At 40.7% G+C, this 20,334-nt stretch overlaps 1 protein-coding gene across 1 annotated transcript; it reads right to left on the bottom strand.

Annotated features, from left to right (window-relative positions):
- Positions 1–1,406: 1,406 nt before the first annotated feature.
- LOC123958847 (neuropilin and tolloid-like protein 2) lies at positions 1,407–19,791 on the bottom strand. The gene is made up of 10 exons (XM_046032524.1): positions 19,369–19,791; positions 14,945–15,001; positions 14,585–14,725; positions 12,122–12,370; positions 11,556–11,603; positions 10,914–11,041; positions 7,700–7,928; positions 4,059–4,172; positions 3,765–3,895; positions 1,407–3,282 (listed from the first exon to the last, which is right to left on the bottom strand). The coding sequence occupies exons 1-10, from the start codon at positions 19,376–19,378 to the stop codon at positions 2,575–2,577; spliced, it is 1,815 nt and encodes a 604-aa protein (XP_045888480.1). The 5' UTR covers positions 19,379–19,791; the 3' UTR covers positions 1,407–2,574.
- Between the last annotated feature and the right edge of the window lie 543 nt (positions 19,792–20,334).

Below are 20,334 nucleotides of genomic sequence, written 5' to 3' on the forward strand. Positions count from 1 at the left end.
TAAAACATTATACCCCAATTCAGTGTATTGCTCATTACATGCTTTTACCATGAAGTTTTATGGAGTAAAAACATTTTGAATTTAATGTATTCAAACTAGTAGAGTGACTTGCATGTCCTACTTCTTCAATTAAGAATAATATTCATTTGACAAAAGATATCTATATTATACTTGACACAAAGCAACTGTTAATATCTCATGAGCTCGTGTTCTGCCTTCACAAAACTACATTTTGTGATAATGTCCATAATTTTAAAATGTTTTATATCTTTAAAGGAGCGCTCACGTCTTCTTTATCAGATATTGTCATGTATTGACTCTTGGGAATGTATTTACATTCAACCTAACAATCATTATCTACCTGACTCATCCAAATATTGTTGTACATATCAACTGTCACACTGTGTAGAAAAACAGTGCTTCATTTACAAACTGTTGTTTGGCTCTTCATGTAGGTTTCTATCTGCAGATAAAACATAGATGTCTACAGATGGGGCTGCATTTTCTACTGCAGAGGCTCTGAGAGATGTTCATGTGTTTCTCTGTGATGGTAGTTTCTGTAAAAATACACAGCAATGATAATGTTTTAAGTGCAAATAAATCCTACTGTATGTTATTATGAAATTTACAGCTAATTGTGTCACTTGTTCACATAAATAATACCATAGTTCTAACAGGCGTGAGTAGTTATTGAGTAATGAATAACTGTGTGGATTCAACAATTCAAATTGTTTGTTGGTGTAATGCTCAGTTATTTTAATTATAAGTGATTTCTGAGACTTACGAGAAACCAGTAACGTCTGCTGCTCAGCAGCATCTGACAATCATATCAGCATATATTATCATACGTCTGCACTACCTTAATGCTGCCATGACTACATGCATTTATGTCATAGAGGACCACATCACCACAGCCTAATGCATGTGGCCATGAGTATCTGAAGGAAATATATTTTAAAAGGGTGCCTTGAGCATCAGACAGGACAAATGCATCATGACAGCAAGGGAAAGCGTGAGTGTAAGATGTGGGCCTATGAGAGCGAGTGAAATTCATTATTCAGAGATTCATTAAACGTGTTTATATACTATCTTTATGCATTTTGTTTAGTAATATTTTAAGCCGAACTGATCATATCACAACAGTTGGAATTAATTAGCCTTAATTCCTGTATATTCAACCCGAAACTACATCTTATGGTTCTCACAATTAATTATGCAGCAAATTAATTATGCTTAAAGCATTATTGCATGTAAATATTTATCTCAGCAAAGCCAAACACCTTGCCTAGGCTGTTTTTTTTTAATTATTAGTGTGTGTCTTACCTTGTTGCAACATCTCCAGCCTGTGGGCGGTGCCATTTTCATCTTTCTTGGTCATGTTGAAAAAAAAAAGCTCACACAGGGAGGTGAGTACGCTCTCATTTAATTCAACAGAATGAAATTATACAATCAGTGGTTAAAATCATAAATGAGAACCATATAGGCTACATGTCTGTCTCTTTAGGGAAACAGGTTGTGCTTGTGTTACACAGTCAGTTCATGGGGAAACTGAAAAATTACTTTTTTCTCCTGGTAAGAGGGGGAGGGTTTAGAAGTAGGATGGATGCTTTTTCGATTCAGTCCAGGTCTTGAAACCAAACTTTTCATATCCCATAAATGATTACTCATAGCCTGAATGCCCATGGGCTATAAAGCAGAAATAGACTTTTTTCACCCAATTTCTTATCAAAATAAGACAGTCTCTTCATGTGCTCTTCCTGAGGAGAAACTGAACCTGTACCTCTGTGTATGTGCGAGGTAACCACGAAAACTACATAATTATTATAGTAATATCACATCATTGTCATCAGCATCATATTTCTGATCATCAACAACAGCAACTTCATCAACACTTCATCCTCATCATCATCAACACCACGTGTCATGGATACAGTAAGTCATCTTCATAAAAGCATCTCAGCAACATTTGAAAAAGATTAAAGAGTTAAAAGCCAAGCATCATCATGAGGCTGGATATATACTGGTTTTAACAGTACAGTACACTGACAAAAATAAAGACTCAAATTATTAGAAGACGCACTATATATCATATATCTGTGCATGGCAGATGAATACATGTAAAAACTCAGTCTAGGACGTGTCTTTGTCATTCTCTGTCTGTTTCTGACCGGTTACCTGGTCTTCTAGGCTGCCAGAGTCTGGGTCTGCATGCGAGAACTCTCTTCTTATGTGTGGCTTATGAAAAGGAGAGATTAAATGAGTATAAGACTGGAGGAGAGACATGATGTCTCCATCCTCCCTCAAAATCCATTAGAATCCTGAAGAATAGAATCAAGTTTCCTGTTTCTTTCCTCTTTTTATTCCTTGTCTGTTAATTTCCCAAACTTTCAGACAAGACTTTGAGACAAAGATCCGTAAGAGTTAACCGCTGCTTTGAAAGCAAAAGCAGAGAGGAATGATCAATTGAAAATTATTGTAACTCTCCTGTCTTCTCTTCTTCCTTCTCTTCTGTCAGTGAGTGAAATACCAGCTCTTTCTGCACTCCCTTTCTCCTTTTCTTCCTCCTTTCACCATCTAGAAGTCCATGGACATGGAACGCTGTTGTGGGTCAACCATGCTGGTACTGTTACGAGCGCTGTTGCCGCGGATACTCAGGGTTCCGCAGGCTCCTGTCATCCCACCACCGATACCTCCAGCAATGCCACTAGGCCCCGCCATACCCATTCCCCCTGCCATCGCCACTCCTCCTGTTATTCCCACTGCTCCTCCAATCCCTCCTCCTGCAATCCCTGAAGCTCCGCCTCCTCCCATTGCTCCTCCACCTGTGGCCCCTCCTCCACCACGCCCATAAATCTCACATGGTATTTCCTCTGTGACGCGGTCCTCAATGACCTGCTGGTCGCAGTCATGAGTCTGTGAATGCTGCTTGTAGCCGTAGCAGCTCTTCTTGTAGCTGGCCGTGGAGTTAAAAGTCTTCATGGGTGGTGGCTTGGAGAAGTCGTTATGGTAGGACAGCTCCATGGAGCTCAAGGTGGTGCGGCTGTGTTTCATACTGCCGCCGGCAGTTGCCACTGAGGCTTGTGAGCCGCAGTGATGCTCGTGGACACAACGGGACATGGTGGAGGAACGCCGCAGCTTGTGAAAACTGTCCATTTCCTCAGACAGGTCGGCTAAATCTGACGATATCTCCTTGTCACGTAGAGAGAATAGCTCGTAGTGGGGCGGGTCGAAGACCTCCTGGAAGCCTGATTTGTTGAAAACTCCAGGCCGGCGGGCTACAACCTTAAAAAAAAAAAGATCAATTCAGAGAGTTAAATTTCACACCTACATGAGTATACAGTATGTCAAGACAACACTCTTAAAAAACTGAACACTTTAAAGGCCCTGAAAACCTATTTTCTCAGCTTCTTACTATGCGTGAGGGGGTCCTCAGTATTTGCCAAACTTCTTTATTTGTGTTTTTGTTGGTGATTTTCTTACTGTGAGTGTCACATTACTTAATACTTTTGATGTGAAATCAAGTTTTCAGGGGCTTTAAGATTTAAAGTTTAAAAAGGTGGTGGGAGGAAAGTGGTGAAAGGCAATTTCCATCCACAAACAAGCTTTTAAGACAGCCTGTATGTTGCACATATCTTGCATTTCTTAAATTTTGGTGCTATATATTGATTATTGATGGATTATCAACGAAATACACATGTGCCCGCATCACTTTCAATTATGTGTCCCTTCTTCTCTGGCTAGGCCAAGTACAAAGGACGAGTTACCTTTTTCCTTGGCTGCTTCATCTGGACCAGGATGGAGATGATAAGAAGAACCAGAACTATGCCTGATGACACACCAATGACAGTGCCATGGGTCTTAGTGATCTGATGAAAAAGCCCCTTAGGCCCCTTCTCTGGAGGGGGGAGAATAAGAAAAATAAAGATGCTAATGAAAATAAGAACATGTAATTATTATGTACAAAAACAAAAACAGAATACCAACCCTGAAAGTCCTGCACAAATAAATTAACCATAATAAACTCAGTTGTGAATAGCTGGGAGAAAGAAGACAATCACCTTTGCAGTGGTTTTCATCCCATGGGTAGACACAGTTCTGAACCCCATTGCACACCAAGGAGTTGTTAATACACATGTTGCTGTGGCAGAAGAATGTATTGGCTGAACAGGGGGCTGCGGGCAAAAGACAATGCACAGAGATAATGGAATTTAGAAAACAACAACAGGAAAACAGCTGTCTAACAGTGCGGAGGAAAAGATGACTACACTGTGAAAAGGACTAGAAGCTACTTTGATGATAATAACAATAAAACAATAACAACAATAAAAGATCGATCATTTCTAGATGCACATAATAAAATATATGTATATTTATATATATTTCTTGAAACACTAGAGGTCTAAATGGAGACAGTCCGCACAAGGCCATACATCATCATTTCCTGCAGACGCAACATCGGGGGGTGATGAGGGGAGGAGATGGCAGCTTCACTGAGCTGCAGCCTTCATGTCAAGAGAGTCTGGGAAGCAGGAGAAAGAGGGGGAGAGGAGCTGGAACAGTGGATAGTTGGACTTGGAGTGGGCATGGAAGAAGAGTATGGAGAAGATGAAAAGACAGGCAAGGGGATGCGGTGGCAGAAATGGCTCCGGGCCATCACAGGGTGCAGATGGTCAGGCATGTACTGTGAGACACTCCACATTAAAGTGACTGTTAGCGTATCAAGGCTGCGATGGCAGAGACAGAGATGACTAGTAATTGATGCTGGCTGCTGGGCTCAGGAGATCGATGCACTGCCAGTAAGAAAGTAGGGCTGCAAGGCTGAGGGAAGATGCAGATGCCTGGGTTTTGATATGGAACCTGGAAGTTTGTTGGTTGAAAAGCAGTGCGTCCTACAGCGTGCTTTTCTTTTATCAGGCTTAAACAATTGTGTAGCAAGCAAGCCAAAAATCCAATTGATCATTAACACTTTTGTGTCTGAGAGTTATTTTTCTGCTTTGTTATATTGGAGGCTACAAGAATCAACCACAGACCTCATATATAACAGGTGAATTTATTAAAACTATCAACTGAGCCGTCAACCATGTTTCTTAATTTACCCCAAATGCTCCTGGAGATGATATTCAAGAACTAGACGGGTTAATGTTTATGTCTAAAGTCCAACCCTTTGTTAGGTCTAAAACACAGCAAAAATGTCCAAGACACAAGACAGAATCTTTGTGAGACCTTCCTTCTGTTAAATGATGAACAGTGTGTACATTGTAACCCATGTTGTAACCGAGATGTCCCCTGTAGTGTCACATTTTCACACAGCATTCTGTGATCAAGGAAATTATACTTTTGCCTTTTTTAGGTGTTGACAACAACAACATTTTTCTTTTTGTTGCCTCTATTTTATTGAGTCATGTCAAGAATATTTTACTTATATAGGTCAAAATCATAAATCACACATTTGCCTCATAGGGCTTTACAATATGTACGACATACAACACCTTCAATCCATAGATCCGAATAATAGGTAGGTAGGTAGACTCCAAAAATACACAAAGAATAGATGCAGGAGGATGTCAAGCAACTTCAAGGTAATGCGAAAACAGGAATTTGAGCTGCACGACCACCTCTCTGCCACAAAAGGTCTGTCCTGTCTTTCTTTATCAGAGCATCATCGCCAGAGAATGCCTTTACAGCACAACAACCTCAGGGTTGCACACAGACAAATGTTGTTCCACACCATGATGCACACACTACAGTATAATATTCAATCTGTCTCTTATGGCTAGTTCATGCCTCTGAACTGACCTTTTCCAGACCCTCTGACAACAATTTTCCACCTCTGTTTTTTTTTTATATGCACAGGCGTTAGCAACCGCAGACACACTCTCTGAGTCTTTATCACAGCTGAAACAGGCTGTGGTCCGCTCCACCAGCTTCACCGCCGCTCCGAGGTCCACTCTGATTAGAGCTCTGAGCACCCACTTCTTTATCCTTGCATGCTTCCCCTGCCTCAGGGTTAAATCATTTGGACACAGGGACTTGCACTGTATATGTATGTGTAAGGGTGTGTATGAAATAGTGTGTGTCCACCCCATCCATCTCCCAATGAGCCTGTAGACGGGGTCGTCCCCCTGACACTGTGGTCACGTCCAAACTGATTTTGCGTCTCGCGTCACCCTTTACACACACACACACACACACACACACACACACACACACACACACACACACACACACACACACACACACGTCTGAATATATGTACTGTGTGTGTGAGTGTATGTGGCAATGTTTTAATATATCTGGTTTACGTGTTGGAAGATTAGAGCACATTAAGGATGATGGAGTGCAAAAGGCAAAACTCATCTTGTTCTCTGAGTGACAGAGATTAATGGTTCCCTCTGACCTCCAAGTAAACTTCAGCCACTAACGCTGACCAAATAAAGTTTGGGAGTTATTCAAGAGACTTCAGGCTTCTCTGAGATGAACTGTGTGATCAGAATTAATGAGGATCCAAATGGTCTTAAGGACTCTCCGAGTAAAAAAAACCCACCCTTGCTGAATTTAAAAGGCTATTAAGTTCTGAATGGTTATGGTTTGCTGATGAAAATAACATTAGCATTCACCCAGGGTTTGGGAAGTGTGCAGGAGAATGTGGCAATTAATATCTCAGTCTATTCAGGCATTTAATGAAAATATTACGGTGTGCTAAGAGAAAAATTGTTTCCTGCATGGCAATTCCTGCTACTTTATGTGCAACCTTTAATGGCATCTGTTTGGAAGTTTCTTGTCCTTCAAAAATGATGACACTTAATGTACAATTACTTCCAGTAGATTAATTAACCCTACTCAACCTTTCTTCTCACCAAAATAGATAAATTCCTATTTTCCTGTTGTAAGTGACCTATAATAAGCACAGTATCATGCTGTGGCATGCATATCAAGATGATTTGATTCTTTCAGTTATTTACAAATGCTGGAGTAAATAATTGGTTTTCTCATATCTATGCTCAAAACATGGTGCAGTGTAATTAGCTTTCCTTGCTGAAATGACACTTCAGTCTCTGTTAGTGTTTACTGATGCCAGCTGAATGCAGGGCCTCATAAATCAACAGTTTTTGTGTCGCTTTCTGTGTGGGGGGGACTAGGTTGTCACTGTTAACAGTAAAGTAATGACATATGGTACATGGGAGAGTGGAAATTAGTTTTGTTTTTCAGTTATCTCCAAACCTCTAAACATATTCAGACCAAACTACAACAAGGACATGAATTTACCTCTCTCACTTGATGTATTTGAATAAATAGTAAAGCTAAACCGGAATATTTTTGACCTGGGCCCTATGTTTCATTCTTGCGTCTTCATAATAATTTTGAATGTAATAGAGGCAAAACACATAAACAAATATTTCATAACCAATCAGTCTGACATGACCAACAACTTTGAAACCAAAGAGGAACTCAAGAAATGTAGCTCCTCCTGTTGTTGTTGTTGTTGTATTAAGTGAAGACAGAGCTACAGAGAGCCACAAAAAGAAAATATTGAAGTGCAAAGCATTAGTATAGCATCAAGCCTGTGAAAGAAGGGCTTGAATGAAATATATATCACCATGGCAAGACGTACCCATGACACAATTCAACAGAAATTATGGAAAAAGATGGAAAAACAGTGTCCAGGACGAGTTATGTTGTCAAGCAGACTGGCACTTACGGTCAACAAATGAGGTGAAGAGCATGCGGAACCGGCTGAGTCGGCTTTTCTCATCAGCCCACATTCGCACAACTCCCACACCATTATCCAGCATCACGTCATTGGCCACGGTGCTACAGAACTTGGCCTTGAGGTTCTCAATGGCACTGCTGCCATCGTACACGGCCACAAAGTTCTTCTTGCACTCATTAGAGTGTTCCATCTGGTACTCCAAGAAGCGCAGGTAGATCTGCAGATACACAGGAAATGCAAATCAATCTCCAAGGCAAGGCTTAGTTTCACTTTATGACGACTCATAATCAGCAACTGTCCATTTTATGTAGGCAAATACATGAAAATGTATTAAATCAGAAAAGTAAATATATCTAAAACAAACATTCAGACCTAGACAAGGAATAGAATTGAAAATATTTGAAGATAACCCTGCCCACCTGTCATCAGAGCACAAAACAGGGTTGTAAAATGAGATGCAGTTTGTAGTTCCCCTTATGCTATGAATGAATTTAGGAGTCTTATTGCCTGGAGGAAGAAGCTGCTGTGCCCTCTGATGGTGTGACAGCAGAAACTTCTGTACCTCTTGCCAGATAGCAGCAGGGTGAACAGACTCTGGCTGGGGTGGGTTCTTTCTTTTAGTATCTTTTGGTTCTGTGCAGGCACCTCACCTCACCGATATCACTAATGCTCGGTAGATGGGTACGAATGATGTACCAACATGCACCTCACATGCCAATAACAAAGCGAATATAAGCACGCATTATTCATATAGTGATAACTGGCTACTTAGAAAAGAAATTTTTTGAAAATATCTGTTATGGTGCTCTGTCTCACTCACACTCCCCCTTTCTCCTTGGTGTGTCTTAAGTCAGAATGCAGCAGGAACTGAAGGCTAGTGAGCTGAACCTGCACCTCCTCCCCACACGAGAGAGTCTAGCTAGAGTGCAAAACAAGTGGTGTGCTCGGATGGTTCCTTTCATCTTAAAAAAGTTGGACATTTCCACGTTTTCCACCAAGAAGCTGTGGTCAGCTAACAAAGCAGTAAATACCACTGGGAAATCCCAAATATACCATATCACTCAGCAAATATCTTAACTTGCTATCGAAGGATAAAGCACAGGTATTAAGTAATACCATTAATGATAAGCCAGTTAGCAAGCACGCATGTTCAATTACTTCAACAGATTGAGTTGTTATTAATGCTTTTAATTAATGTTAATAATTTATTGCTAATAAGATTAATGATGGCTCCGTTCTATTCAAGTGACTTGAAACTGACAGAGTTACATGAAATTCAGCCATCATCAGTGCAAGTAGTTACAAAAGAAATATGCAAATAAGTCAAATCCGCAGTACTGTCACGATAAGATCTTGGCTACAGGGGGACAACAACTTGGATGAATCTTCAGCACATTTAGGACACAGGCACCTGTAACCATGCAGAAGTAAAGTAGGTGCTCTTATACTGCTGCTTAGTGTGCTGCTCTGTTCCTTCTGCTTCGCTGAGCTAATATCTGGCTAGGCAACTCAGTGCAGCTGCTAAATTCAAATCCTCTTCACTGCTGCCTCACACTGCACATGCACGGCCAGTGAAATGACTGTGGGGACTAATCTGCGTGCGTGTGTGTGAGAGAGGGAGAGAGAGAAGTTAGGCAGTGCATGTGTGAGTCATGCGTGAATGTTTACACATATATGCATATTACATGTGTATACAAATATTACTTTGCATACATATTAGTGTATCATGTGCATGAGTTATTGCTAACAGTACTCTATGTGACAGTATATTATGTAATGTGTGACTGTATGTCTGCATCTGCTCTTTTATACTTAATTAGATGTGCATGAATTTCTGAGTGCAAGTGTGTGTGTGTCAGTATATTGTGGCCAGTGAGTAGCATAGGAGAGTGCTGATGACTCATTTAGTCATGAAGGAGAAGCAGAGCAGCTATGAACCAAGGCTAGCCGGGCTAGCGATGTACTTCAATGGGATTTTCCAAATCCACTTATAAGTATCAGAACTTAGCAGAACACATCACTGGACTTTCACTCTTGCCTTTAAAATGTACCTATGAATCTCCAAGTATTTTATAAATCTGCATTGCTTTTTTTGTGTCTGCACTGCTCGTACCTACAATGTTTTACATTACAATCACAATACAGTCATGACAACTGGAGGATTTGCTACTCTAAGCATTTGTACAGAATATTTATAATCATAGGTATATAGCTTGCACAAAGCTAAGTTAGTTAAACGATCAATGAGTCAAGCAGACTAGACTAACATATTCAACTAAACAACACCTCTGCCCCCGCACTTTCTCTGTTATTAGGAGATGAAGAGCGGGGATGGCAGGTTAACAAAAGGGATGCATTTTGGTCATTTTGTTAACAATGGAGATGGTTTTCCCCCTTCAAATCCCCTATTGGATATACATCTGCCCAGTTGCTTGTATACATAATTACTTTCTTTGCAACAGAGCAGGTCAGAATGTTATTTGCCAATGACACAAAAGGAAATGATAGGAGATGTTTTGACCTGAAGGATTCCTGAATCCAGAGCAAATTAGTTCACAGTGGCGAACAAATTACCCATGTTGATCATGTACTGGCATCATATAAAAGAGAATGTAAAACTAATACTAAAATTAACATGGAGCACACTGTCAAGGTTAAGTGCCGGAGCAACTCTACTGTCATAAAGTGGGAACAGACTCAACAAAATGATAGTGCACAGGCTAATTTTTAGAATTCACTATTCAGAAATTCTGAGCTGTGCCTTCACTTGTTTGTATTCAGAGCATCATTATTTCTCCTCAGATTATTTTTCTTTTCATATCTACTCTGGAACAGATTGCAAGCGTCACCAGTGAGATGAGATTTTATATGGCTTGTCATGTTGAAAAATACAGCTACTCCATCCAGTTATTTGCCATTTGAAAACATCAGCATTATTACTGAAATAAACATTCTGAGCTGGGGTGTGAGCAGAGCCTTACAGCTTTTACAGTGCATTCAGAAGGGTGTGCAACAAAATATTTCAGTGTCTTCGAGGGTAGTGAAATGGTTGAACATAAACGACTTCAAACTTACTGCTAAGTTAGTTAAGGTTAGCATTTGTCATGTATTTTAAAAATAAGCATAGACGAGACCCTAGATCGTACGATAGAAGCAACACATGCCCTCATTCCTGATTACTAATATGGTCCCCTGTACTGACCTTGGACTGAGGAGGAGCCCTGATGGTCCAGATACAGTCCAAAGCATCACCAGGTTTCACTTTCTCCTCCTCCTCCACCTGACTTGAGCGAATAACCCCATCCCATCCGCCGAATTCAAACTGACAGTCTGTAAAGAGTCAGAGGAAATGTGGAGGAGAGGTAAGACGGAAAAGAAAGAGAGGGGTAAACGACAGAGAAGGCAAGAGGTACACGAGAGAAGCGTGGAGAAACCGAGAGAGAGAGAAAACAAAGAGAAGATAAAGAGGAAAAAGTGTGGGAATGAGAGACAGAAAGAAAGACAGATGAAGAATTTTATTTTAAAAAGTAAAGGATTTAAGGTGGAAGTGAAGTGAGCACAGCGGATTAGGATAAAGGAGAATAAGAAGACAGAGGAATGAAGGCAGAAAGACAAAGGAGGAAAGAGCAGGATAAAAGAGGTGTGTGTTCCTTCATGTGTTTACATTTGCGCATATTTGTGTACGTACATCCTTTCATTTCGTGTGCAATTGTGTGCTTGTCAAGGTACATTTGCATGTTCAGCATTCACGTCAGAGGCAGAGATAACCTCCAGTAAGCTTCTGAGCACAGAAGAGCTCTTCAAAAAGGATCGAACGCAACCGGCAAAATACTGAAGAGCTTACCTGGGATGGGGTTTAGCAGTCCACCCACGTGCAGATGGAAATCGGGGTCTGAAATGATAAGATTTGGGAGGCACATTACTCTCAATCCACACAGCAGAAATAAGTGAGCAGAGAACACAAGATAAGATCCCATTAAGGCAGGCCAGATAAAGCAGGAATGGGTCTGTTTGACGCTAATATCTGTCGCCTGATGGGAGACACTGACTTCTAGGAATATTAGGTTTAGATTCAAGATGCTCTGATGTTGGACGTGTGTCTGCTAAGAGAGCCAGAAAGTGAAGGAAAGAAGGTGAAGATAATGTTTGGAAAATTGGAGACCCTGTGGGCTATCTGTGGACATTTGTGAACAAAAACAATATGAGCAATGCAGAAAAATTATGATTTAGGGAAGAATGGTATCTTTTCTGTCACACTGAGATCAGATTCACCCTATGTTTTCGAGGAACTTTGAAAAAGCAAACTAACCAGATCCCAAAACCCAAAACCTTTGACATGTACAAAAATTTGATTAAATAGCCTCAAGCTGTATTGTGGAGTCTGCAAATACACAGTTTAGGTGTCCCTACCAGCAATGAAGGTGTATTTAATGCGGAAACCAAGGCCTTCCAGCTCCTCGTCACTGGTGAACTTGATCCACATGAAACGCCCCGTCGATGTAACCAGGCCCGGGTTCTTTCCCCCACAGAAGCGATCAATGAGCGGCGAGAAGCCAAATGGCCCATCACGGATTTCGATGTGATCGAAGCGGCACTCGAATGATGGCTCAATGTAGTAATTCTTATCAAAAGCAAGCTGAATCCTTTGTCTAGGGAGAGCTTTGGTAAACAAGCAAGTGGGGAGAGAAAGGAAACAAAAAGGGTAAATCCATGAAAGGAATAAAATGTAATCTTGCTTTTGTGGGACAAAGAAAAATCTGGTTTTCTAAAGCATAAATTAAAAGCAGAATGAAATATGAATAAATCTGGATTTTAAAGTTTATTTCTAACCCATCAGTTGAATGGAAAATGAGGAAACATTTTAGAAGTTGGCTCAGACTTAGGTGAAGGGTAAATAGTTAACTAAAGCCCTTTTCAGGCAAGGAATATGTCAAATAGATGGTCTTATCTATCTGTGATGGCTTTTTGTCGCTGACTTTAACTAAGCAAATGAAATACCTGCTCTGCCTTTACTACCAAGCAAATTTCTGTCAAGATGCTCTCTCAAAACAGCACAACAATTACAGTTTAAAAAATATGTTATGATTAACCTAATTAGTTCACCCAGACTTTATCCAATTGTGGTAAACAGCATTATAAGCAAATGTCTGCATCAATGAACTATCCAAGAATAAAGCACGACAACAAAACATGCAAAACACTCACTATCATTTTCTTTTAAACATAAACACAAAGGTGCATATTCACATACGTAAGCATGCATCACACACTCTGTGTAGCATACACATGCAATGCAATCAAAGTGTGAACCGTAGTTCACAAGTTCATCTGTCATGCAAATCCAGAGTATGTCTATATACTGAATGGACAGAGCTCTTTAATGACCCCCCACGCACACACCCACAGAGGAAGTATATGAAAATGGCACTTCATGGCTGCTTTGAGAGATGAATCATACTAAATAAGGATGCTTGGAGTGGGAGCTGGGGCTATGAATCATCTCTGGCATGGAGAAGCCAAGCACCCCCCATTAGAGATATAAGAGTGAGGTCAAGGGCCGTACACGTGTATATCGCAGTGTGCAGCTGAAATACAATAAGACAGAAGATTCGATGTTCATGTCTTTGAATGTTAGCCTGACTGTTCTCCCTTTCTGCTTGAACGAGCAGCTTGTATGCCTGCACTTCCTGCTACCTGTGTGTTCATTCCCTTCATTCCCTAATGATTTATGTAATGGGGACTTGCGTTTTGTCTCCAAAATGAGACTGTGTAAACAGATTTAGGTCTTCACAACATGAGTAACACATGTCCACACACACACACAAATGACACAGCTTGATACAGAAAGAGCAGAAAGTATATTCACTCGATCTGTTGAGCTTATGAACTGCAGGACATGACATAATCAATGAGCCACTAACCACCAATTATGATTACAAAGCTATCAGATTAGCACTCATTCCAAACGTGAGCATCTCTTTGCCTCTAACAGAGGCAGAAAAACAAGGCTTAACACAGGGGCTCGGAAATGAATATGACTAAGGCCATTGAAGACCAAATAATAGCAAATGAAAGGTTCTATCTGTCGCTTTTCAGACCCACTGCGATGTACTTCTGCACACACAAGTATAGGCTGCCAGTGATGGAGTCATTGCTTATTCATCAACAACAGTTCTGGGCTTGATTTGTCCACAGGGGGAGCCCTTGAGCCATGTGTAAAATCTATTCCCCATCACAGCAAGAAAAGTACCAAGCACACACCTCATCTGAATGAAAGACATTAACTTCATGGACAAACAGTTCATCAATTTAGGATGAAAACACATCAACCAATATCCCCGACCTCATCTCCTATAGCTGCTAATGATGCTTTCCGTTATGTCTCCTGCGCGGCAGGCCACCAAATTACTGATGGATGTGATATTTCTGGTAAACACTAAAGCGTTGACAAGGACGTTTGCGATTCAGTGATACGCCACCAAAGCTCAGTTGTGTAGCAGATGTTCATCTCTTTTATGTCTCATTCAATAGCGGAGGCTCCTGGCACACTCTGCCAATAGAGATGAACACAGCACTATTCTGATTAGGCCAGAAATCAGGGGCTACCCACAATGCGCCACTCTCCATCATTTTCAAAGGGTTATATCTGTGGGGTGAAACAAACTCAGGATGGCTCATTCAGAAAATGCCCACTAGCGAAGGAACAGAAAATCAGATAGGGGCGAGGTTATATAAAACAATGTCAGTCAAATTAATGACATTCACTGAAGGAGGCAATATGCTGAAAGACAGGAAACTGTGTTAGCTGTTTGGATGACAACAATTAAAACTCAGAAGATGAAGCATTCAGATGGAAAAAGGACCCTGCTTTACCTTCCAGGATGTAAACACACTCCTTATTGGGCGGGTAGGTGTTGGGGTAGTTTGGCGATGTGAACACCCCGCCATTGATGTTGCGGACCCACGTGCCACAGTCGTTCTGGTTAGGGCTCTGGCCGCCATGATTGCTTGAATCTTAAAGGAGAAAGGCAGAGAACAGACAAACACATACAGTAGGCGATTGAATCGGGGGATCAATGAGGGAATGATTGGAAGGCAGAGAGAGTGCATGGAGTGCATAAGAGGGAGCATGGTCCTATTATACAACTAGAGTTAATTCCTCCTTATTTCAGACTGCTTCAACATGGATGAAACGATGTTGATGGAACAGAAAAGATTTGAGTTCTAGCTTACCTTGAGTTCTCTGTGCCAGAGCGAAACCTTCTTCTATTAGAAAGAAGAGTATCCACGCTGCAAAAAAGATAAATAATACATTTATATCTTGTTGAGTTCAACAACGACAAAAAAATGGAAATCAGTAAACAGCCACAGAAGAAGTATGTGTGATCAGCTGCAGTATTGATTTCACCAGGCCTTGATGAATAGAGAGTAAAATATAGATCAATACAATGTTTAAGTAAATCCCTGACTGAATTGGTATATTTTAAAACGTATTGCTGAGAAAAGAGGAGGAGAGCTGTGAGAGAAAAGACAATCATATGATCTCAGAATAGGCATGTAGTCAAAATAGTGTGTGTTCAACGTATAATCATATCATTGTCAGAACAAAAGCTTTCTTGAAAGGGCAAAGCTGGAAAAATATTGCAGAGGCATTTAGCAATGAATCATCTTGTAAATGATAGAGCTACAAGACAAAGAGATTACTGAGAATTCAAGAAAAAGGTGTATCTGCAGTTGCTGAGGTAAACACTTCAGACAAGCTCATTAGGGACAAATGGGTTCCCCTGTGCTATTATAAGTGTATTAAATGGTTACATTTTATTAATGTAACCAGTAATACTCAGCCTTCCTTTTAATGAAGCAAATGCAAACCCTCAGACTGCATCTTCTTTTCAATGAGGGACAAGATTTATAAAATGCTATCATTCATTAATTTTTTTTTTGGCTCTGTAGTCCAGTGCTCATCACACCGAACTAGGGCTGCAACATATCATTTCTTCCACTCTAAAAAATTGTCTATAAAATGTCAGAAAATAGCAAATATATCTTTCCTAAAACATCATTAAGTGGCCTTTTCTGTCTCTCAAGTTTACTCTCACATAAGGCAAAGAACAGCAGAAAATACCAATACACGTTTGTCATTTTTGCCAAAAAAAAACAAACAAACAAATTACTTAAACGATTAATTGATTATCAAAATAGTAATTTTCGGACAATTAATTAAAGCATGTTTTAATCAAGTTTTTCTAATTCCACAGATGCTTGCAGAAAGAAAGTAGCAGTAGAAGTACATTGATTGCTAGCAGAAGTTGTGCTTGTAGAAGCATGATGATGTATACTGAGTGGTTACATGCATGATTTAGGGTAGCTTTCTTAACTTCAGCAAGAAAAATGGAAAAACTAGAAGTAATAGTGCAAGTAGTGGACGTATTATTGGAGGTAGTCATGGCAATAGAAGTAGCAGAGCAGTAGCTGTATAGTGGGAATTGGCTAGCAGCAATAATAGCAGTAGTTGTACTCGCAGGAGCAGCAAGTAGTAGTTCATAAAAGATAGTTTTAAACCATCAACTCTCATCCAAAACTGTGAGACTCTAACCTGCTAATCTGCAGCCTCTAGGCACCAGAAACATAAAGCACTAGCTTTATGGATTACAAGCTCCAAGGCTTACAGCACTGATGAGAAGACAGGCACGGGCAGAGTACAGCTGCACACAATAGGTGAAATATGTTTTTATTACAATGATATCTGCACCAAGGGCAAGCATGTTACAGTTTCTGACACTGTCTTGCTCTGATAAGCCGCTGTAGACCTGATCCCCACTGAGTTCATAATAGCTTGGCCCGCTCACATCGAATTAGAGAGGGAGCATGAGCCTGGCACGTTGCATAATGGCACCCAGGAAGGAAGGATGGAAGACAGAGAGAGACAGAGAGAGAGAGAGAGAAAGAGAGAGAGAGGAAGGGGGTCTAATGAAGAACAACGCATGGTTAACATAAGCAGTGAACACAACCGCACCAATGAGCATGCATGTTTGAATGGACTCCTTTTTAAATGCATGCATACACATGGCCCCCAGGCTCCTGTTTCCTCATTACTTCTATCTCCATTATCTTGCAACAGAGTATCGTAGGTGGGAGTAAGAACTACCACAGGCACATTTGGAGAACAGACCACCCAAACTCAAAAACCAAATAACAGAAAGATGCTGTAGGCTCCCACAAAGCTTTTTCTTTTTTTTACACGATGAGCCAGCCAGCCAAATCTTATAGATAGAGGGAACGCTGTAAAGTGCTGCTACCCGCAGTGAGGCTGGGAATCTTTTCATCCTTTCAAGGGCTTTTGGTTAGAAATATTAACAAAACAGACACTGTACGAAACATTGTTTTTGGCAAGGGTTGTTTTACCAGTCATGAACCAAAGAGTAGCAGTGGCAACATGAATGCATATTTAAATGAACTTATTAGGCAAAAGTTGCATAACTTGTGTAGGCATTTGTAACATCTTTTGTAACATTATCATCACAAGTGTAACAAAGCTGCAGCCATTGTCACTTCAAAACGTGTGAAAAAAGGGTGATAAATGATAATCTGTGAATAGAAACAGTTTATAGAGAATCAATAGGCTATCTTACAAAATGCACCACTCTTACTATCTATTATTCACTAAGTCCACTATAAAGAGCGTCAACATGCAGCTTACTGCAAGTTGGTTCATTCATGTGAAGCTAAGTTCCTTGAGGAAATACTTCTGGCATTTGAAGGCATCGTGATATCCCTCTGATATGCGTTTTATCTGACCTCTGTTCATTTTAAAGAAGGAGAGGAAAAATTACCGCGGGTTCAGCCGATTCTAGGTCATGTCATTTCATTTTTACATCACTTCTCACTTCTCTTTACAAGCAAAGTTAAAGCCGTAATCTGTTTTTTTTCTCTCTCGAACGAAACTGACAACACATTCCCCCGCAAAAAAAAAAGCAGAGGCCAACAAAACCTTCTGTTGCAAGGGCCTGCAGACGGATTGGAAATGATATAAGAGCGAAACCATTGCCTTAATAAGGTGGTCTCTATGACATAGGCTACATTTCAAGGAAATAGGCTAACAAACAACAGACCTATAATTAGTAAGCTAATACTTAATGAGGTAAGGCAACACAAAGGTGGAGGTACAGTAAAGTCGCTAATGAAGCTTCATAATCCAAGTCCTTAGAGTGTTATGGTCTGTTACAGTTAAAATAAAAAATGACGCATTTTGTGGTAGACCTGTTTCACAAGCCTAAAGGTAAGCTGTGGCCACTTGATACCTAATTAGACAATATAGGAATTAAGCTAAACGGAACATCTATTAACTCTCAACAGTTTACCTGTTTGACCACATAGCTACTGCAGTAAGCTCCCAGCACCAAAGCATCAGGAACGCTTCACTGAACGCAGCGAGAGATTTTGCAGCCGTGTGCCGCGGCGCGCGCCTCAGGTGTTGATGGCGCGAGACGGTGGCTGGAGCTGGAGTCGCTTGAGCTGCAGCGCGCGCACAGGCTATCAAGTGAACGGACGTCAGCGTCTGGGTCTGAACTTTTGAGAGTTTCGTTCGCCACGGAGGAGATATGGTATATTTATTAGCATAGTACTAAGTAGTGTTAAGTAATAGTAGCTGCAGTATATTTTATTCACACAAATGGTTTTAGGGTGTTTTTTTTTTAAATATGGCACATATTCGCCACTAAAACCTCCAAACTCGCTTATTTTTGTGGCCACATTCCTGTGGAGAATATAGTAGACTCTTTGTGACAGACAAGATGTTTGAATGTCAGTGAGATACATTTGGACAGTTAAACTGTCCGCTTATTGGAAGCACTTAGGCCTAATGCTCTCTGCTCCAGGTTGTGGATTTCAAATAGGTGGCTATTTGTCCTTTGCTTCTAATCATGAATCACAATCATATTGCACTCACGTAAGCTGGTATGGACGGAGGCACACCTCGCACTGGCTCCTGCCAGGAAAACCTCTGGGGTTCTGGTTCAGCATGTAGGAGCATTTGAGTAAAATAATACATTTTATTTTATGAAATGCCCAGAACCAACAGATGATTAACGAAACGTTTCTATTGTAGTTATTTTTTTATTTTTAAATTGACTGGGCGCTGGACGGTTCGAACCAACCAGACTTAACCAAACTACCTGTCTGGCTTTTGCTGAATCTTAGACAATGGGAAGCAGACCAACAGATGATGGGACTGGAATTGGTCGATTATAAATCAGTGGTTAATGGCGATGTCGATCAGGGATGTGGGCAATAAAACAGGACTATTTGTCATTAACGGTCACAAGAGGGCAAGTTGATACTAAAGACAAATAGACTAGACACAAATAGAGAGATTAGTCAGCTTGCATTTAATTGCTTGTAAATTGCTTTAGCTGTATCATTTTAAGAGAAATAAAACCTTAAAAATAATGAGGGCATTTTCACCTGCTCTGAAAGTGATCCATAGTGAGTATTTTGTTATTTAATGCCACGCAGATAAAAACACACACTGTGCTAGAATGAGAAAAAGTAAAATACATTTAATCCAGTCTTAAAATAAACTGTCAATTCTTTTTGCCTAAGGCACTGGACCTTCATGGACGCATCAGGGATGGTCGGGCAGCTCGTATCCAACTCACCTCTGTGCATTTCCTCTCACGGTGTGATTCCAACCCAACAGCACCTTTCTAAAAACGCCCTCCTATTCTGTCCATTGTAGGGGTCCACTGGTCTTTTTTTTTTTTTTTTTTTTTACAAAATCCAACTTTTCTCTGACTACAGTAAATCCATTACGCAGAGCCAAGCCTCAAGAAGTAAAGCTCTTCTTCAGTCGGCGACCCCGCTGCGTTTGGCTGGAAGATGAGCACTGCTGCGAGCCCTTCAGCCAGGCATCATTACTGTATATACAGCCTCCAGTGGGACCACAGTGGAGATGACATGTGGAGGATGGACTGATCCAGGCAGAGTAAAGCGCTCTAGGAGAGCTAAGTATCCAAAAGACGCAAATGGATGGGTGATGGACGGAGAGAGACAGAGAGAGAAAAAAGAGAGATGGAGGAAGAGGAGAGACCGTCTCTGTCTGCTCCCCGTCCGTGTCTGAACTAAGAAATGCTCCTGAACGAGGCTCATTTAAGCCGTGGGCGCTGCTTACACCAATGAGTGGCTTGTCATGAGCATCGTCAAGGTAGACACAATGAGCACATCGCTTTTTCCGGTCATGTCCTTCTAACTAAAACCTCACTGGTAAAGTTGTAAACGGTTGCAGCAAAAATTGAGTGAAAAGACAGAATAAAGGCATTCAAAGAAAGGCACTAGTGAAACAATGTTTCTATTTACATCTTGTCTTGTTATTGGTTAATTGTTATTTTATTTATTATCTAAATATAACTTGTTAATAATGCTGGTGAAACATGGACAGGTTCAACAGGCTAATGCATAAAGGGAAGACTAGATAGTTCTGCTCTTATTTAAGAAAGTAAAATACAGACATATTTCGCCCATGAGGGTGGCGCGGTGGTGCAGTGGTTAGCACTGTAGCCTCACTGCAAGTAGGTGGTGGGTTCAAACCCTGGTTGTCCCGGTCTTTCTGTGTGGCATGTTTGCAT

This window comes from Micropterus dolomieu, linkage group LG20 (genome assembly GCF_021292245.1).
Source record: "Micropterus dolomieu isolate WLL.071019.BEF.003 ecotype Adirondacks linkage group LG20, ASM2129224v1, whole genome shotgun sequence".
Taxonomy (NCBI): Eukaryota; Metazoa; Chordata; class Actinopteri; order Centrarchiformes; family Centrarchidae; genus Micropterus; species Micropterus dolomieu.

Bases quoted from the DNA above. Each gene is read 5' to 3' on its own strand.
- LOC123958847 (XM_046032524.1), bottom strand. The intron at 11,042-11,555 runs GTAAGCTCTTCA...GACTCTTTACAG, and splicing joins ACTGCTAAACCCCATCCCAG to ACTGTCAGTTTGAATTCGGC. The intron at 3,896-4,058 runs GTGATTGTCTTC...TCCCCCCTCCAG, and splicing joins GGATGAAAACCACTGCAAAG to AGAAGGGGCCTAAGGGGCTT.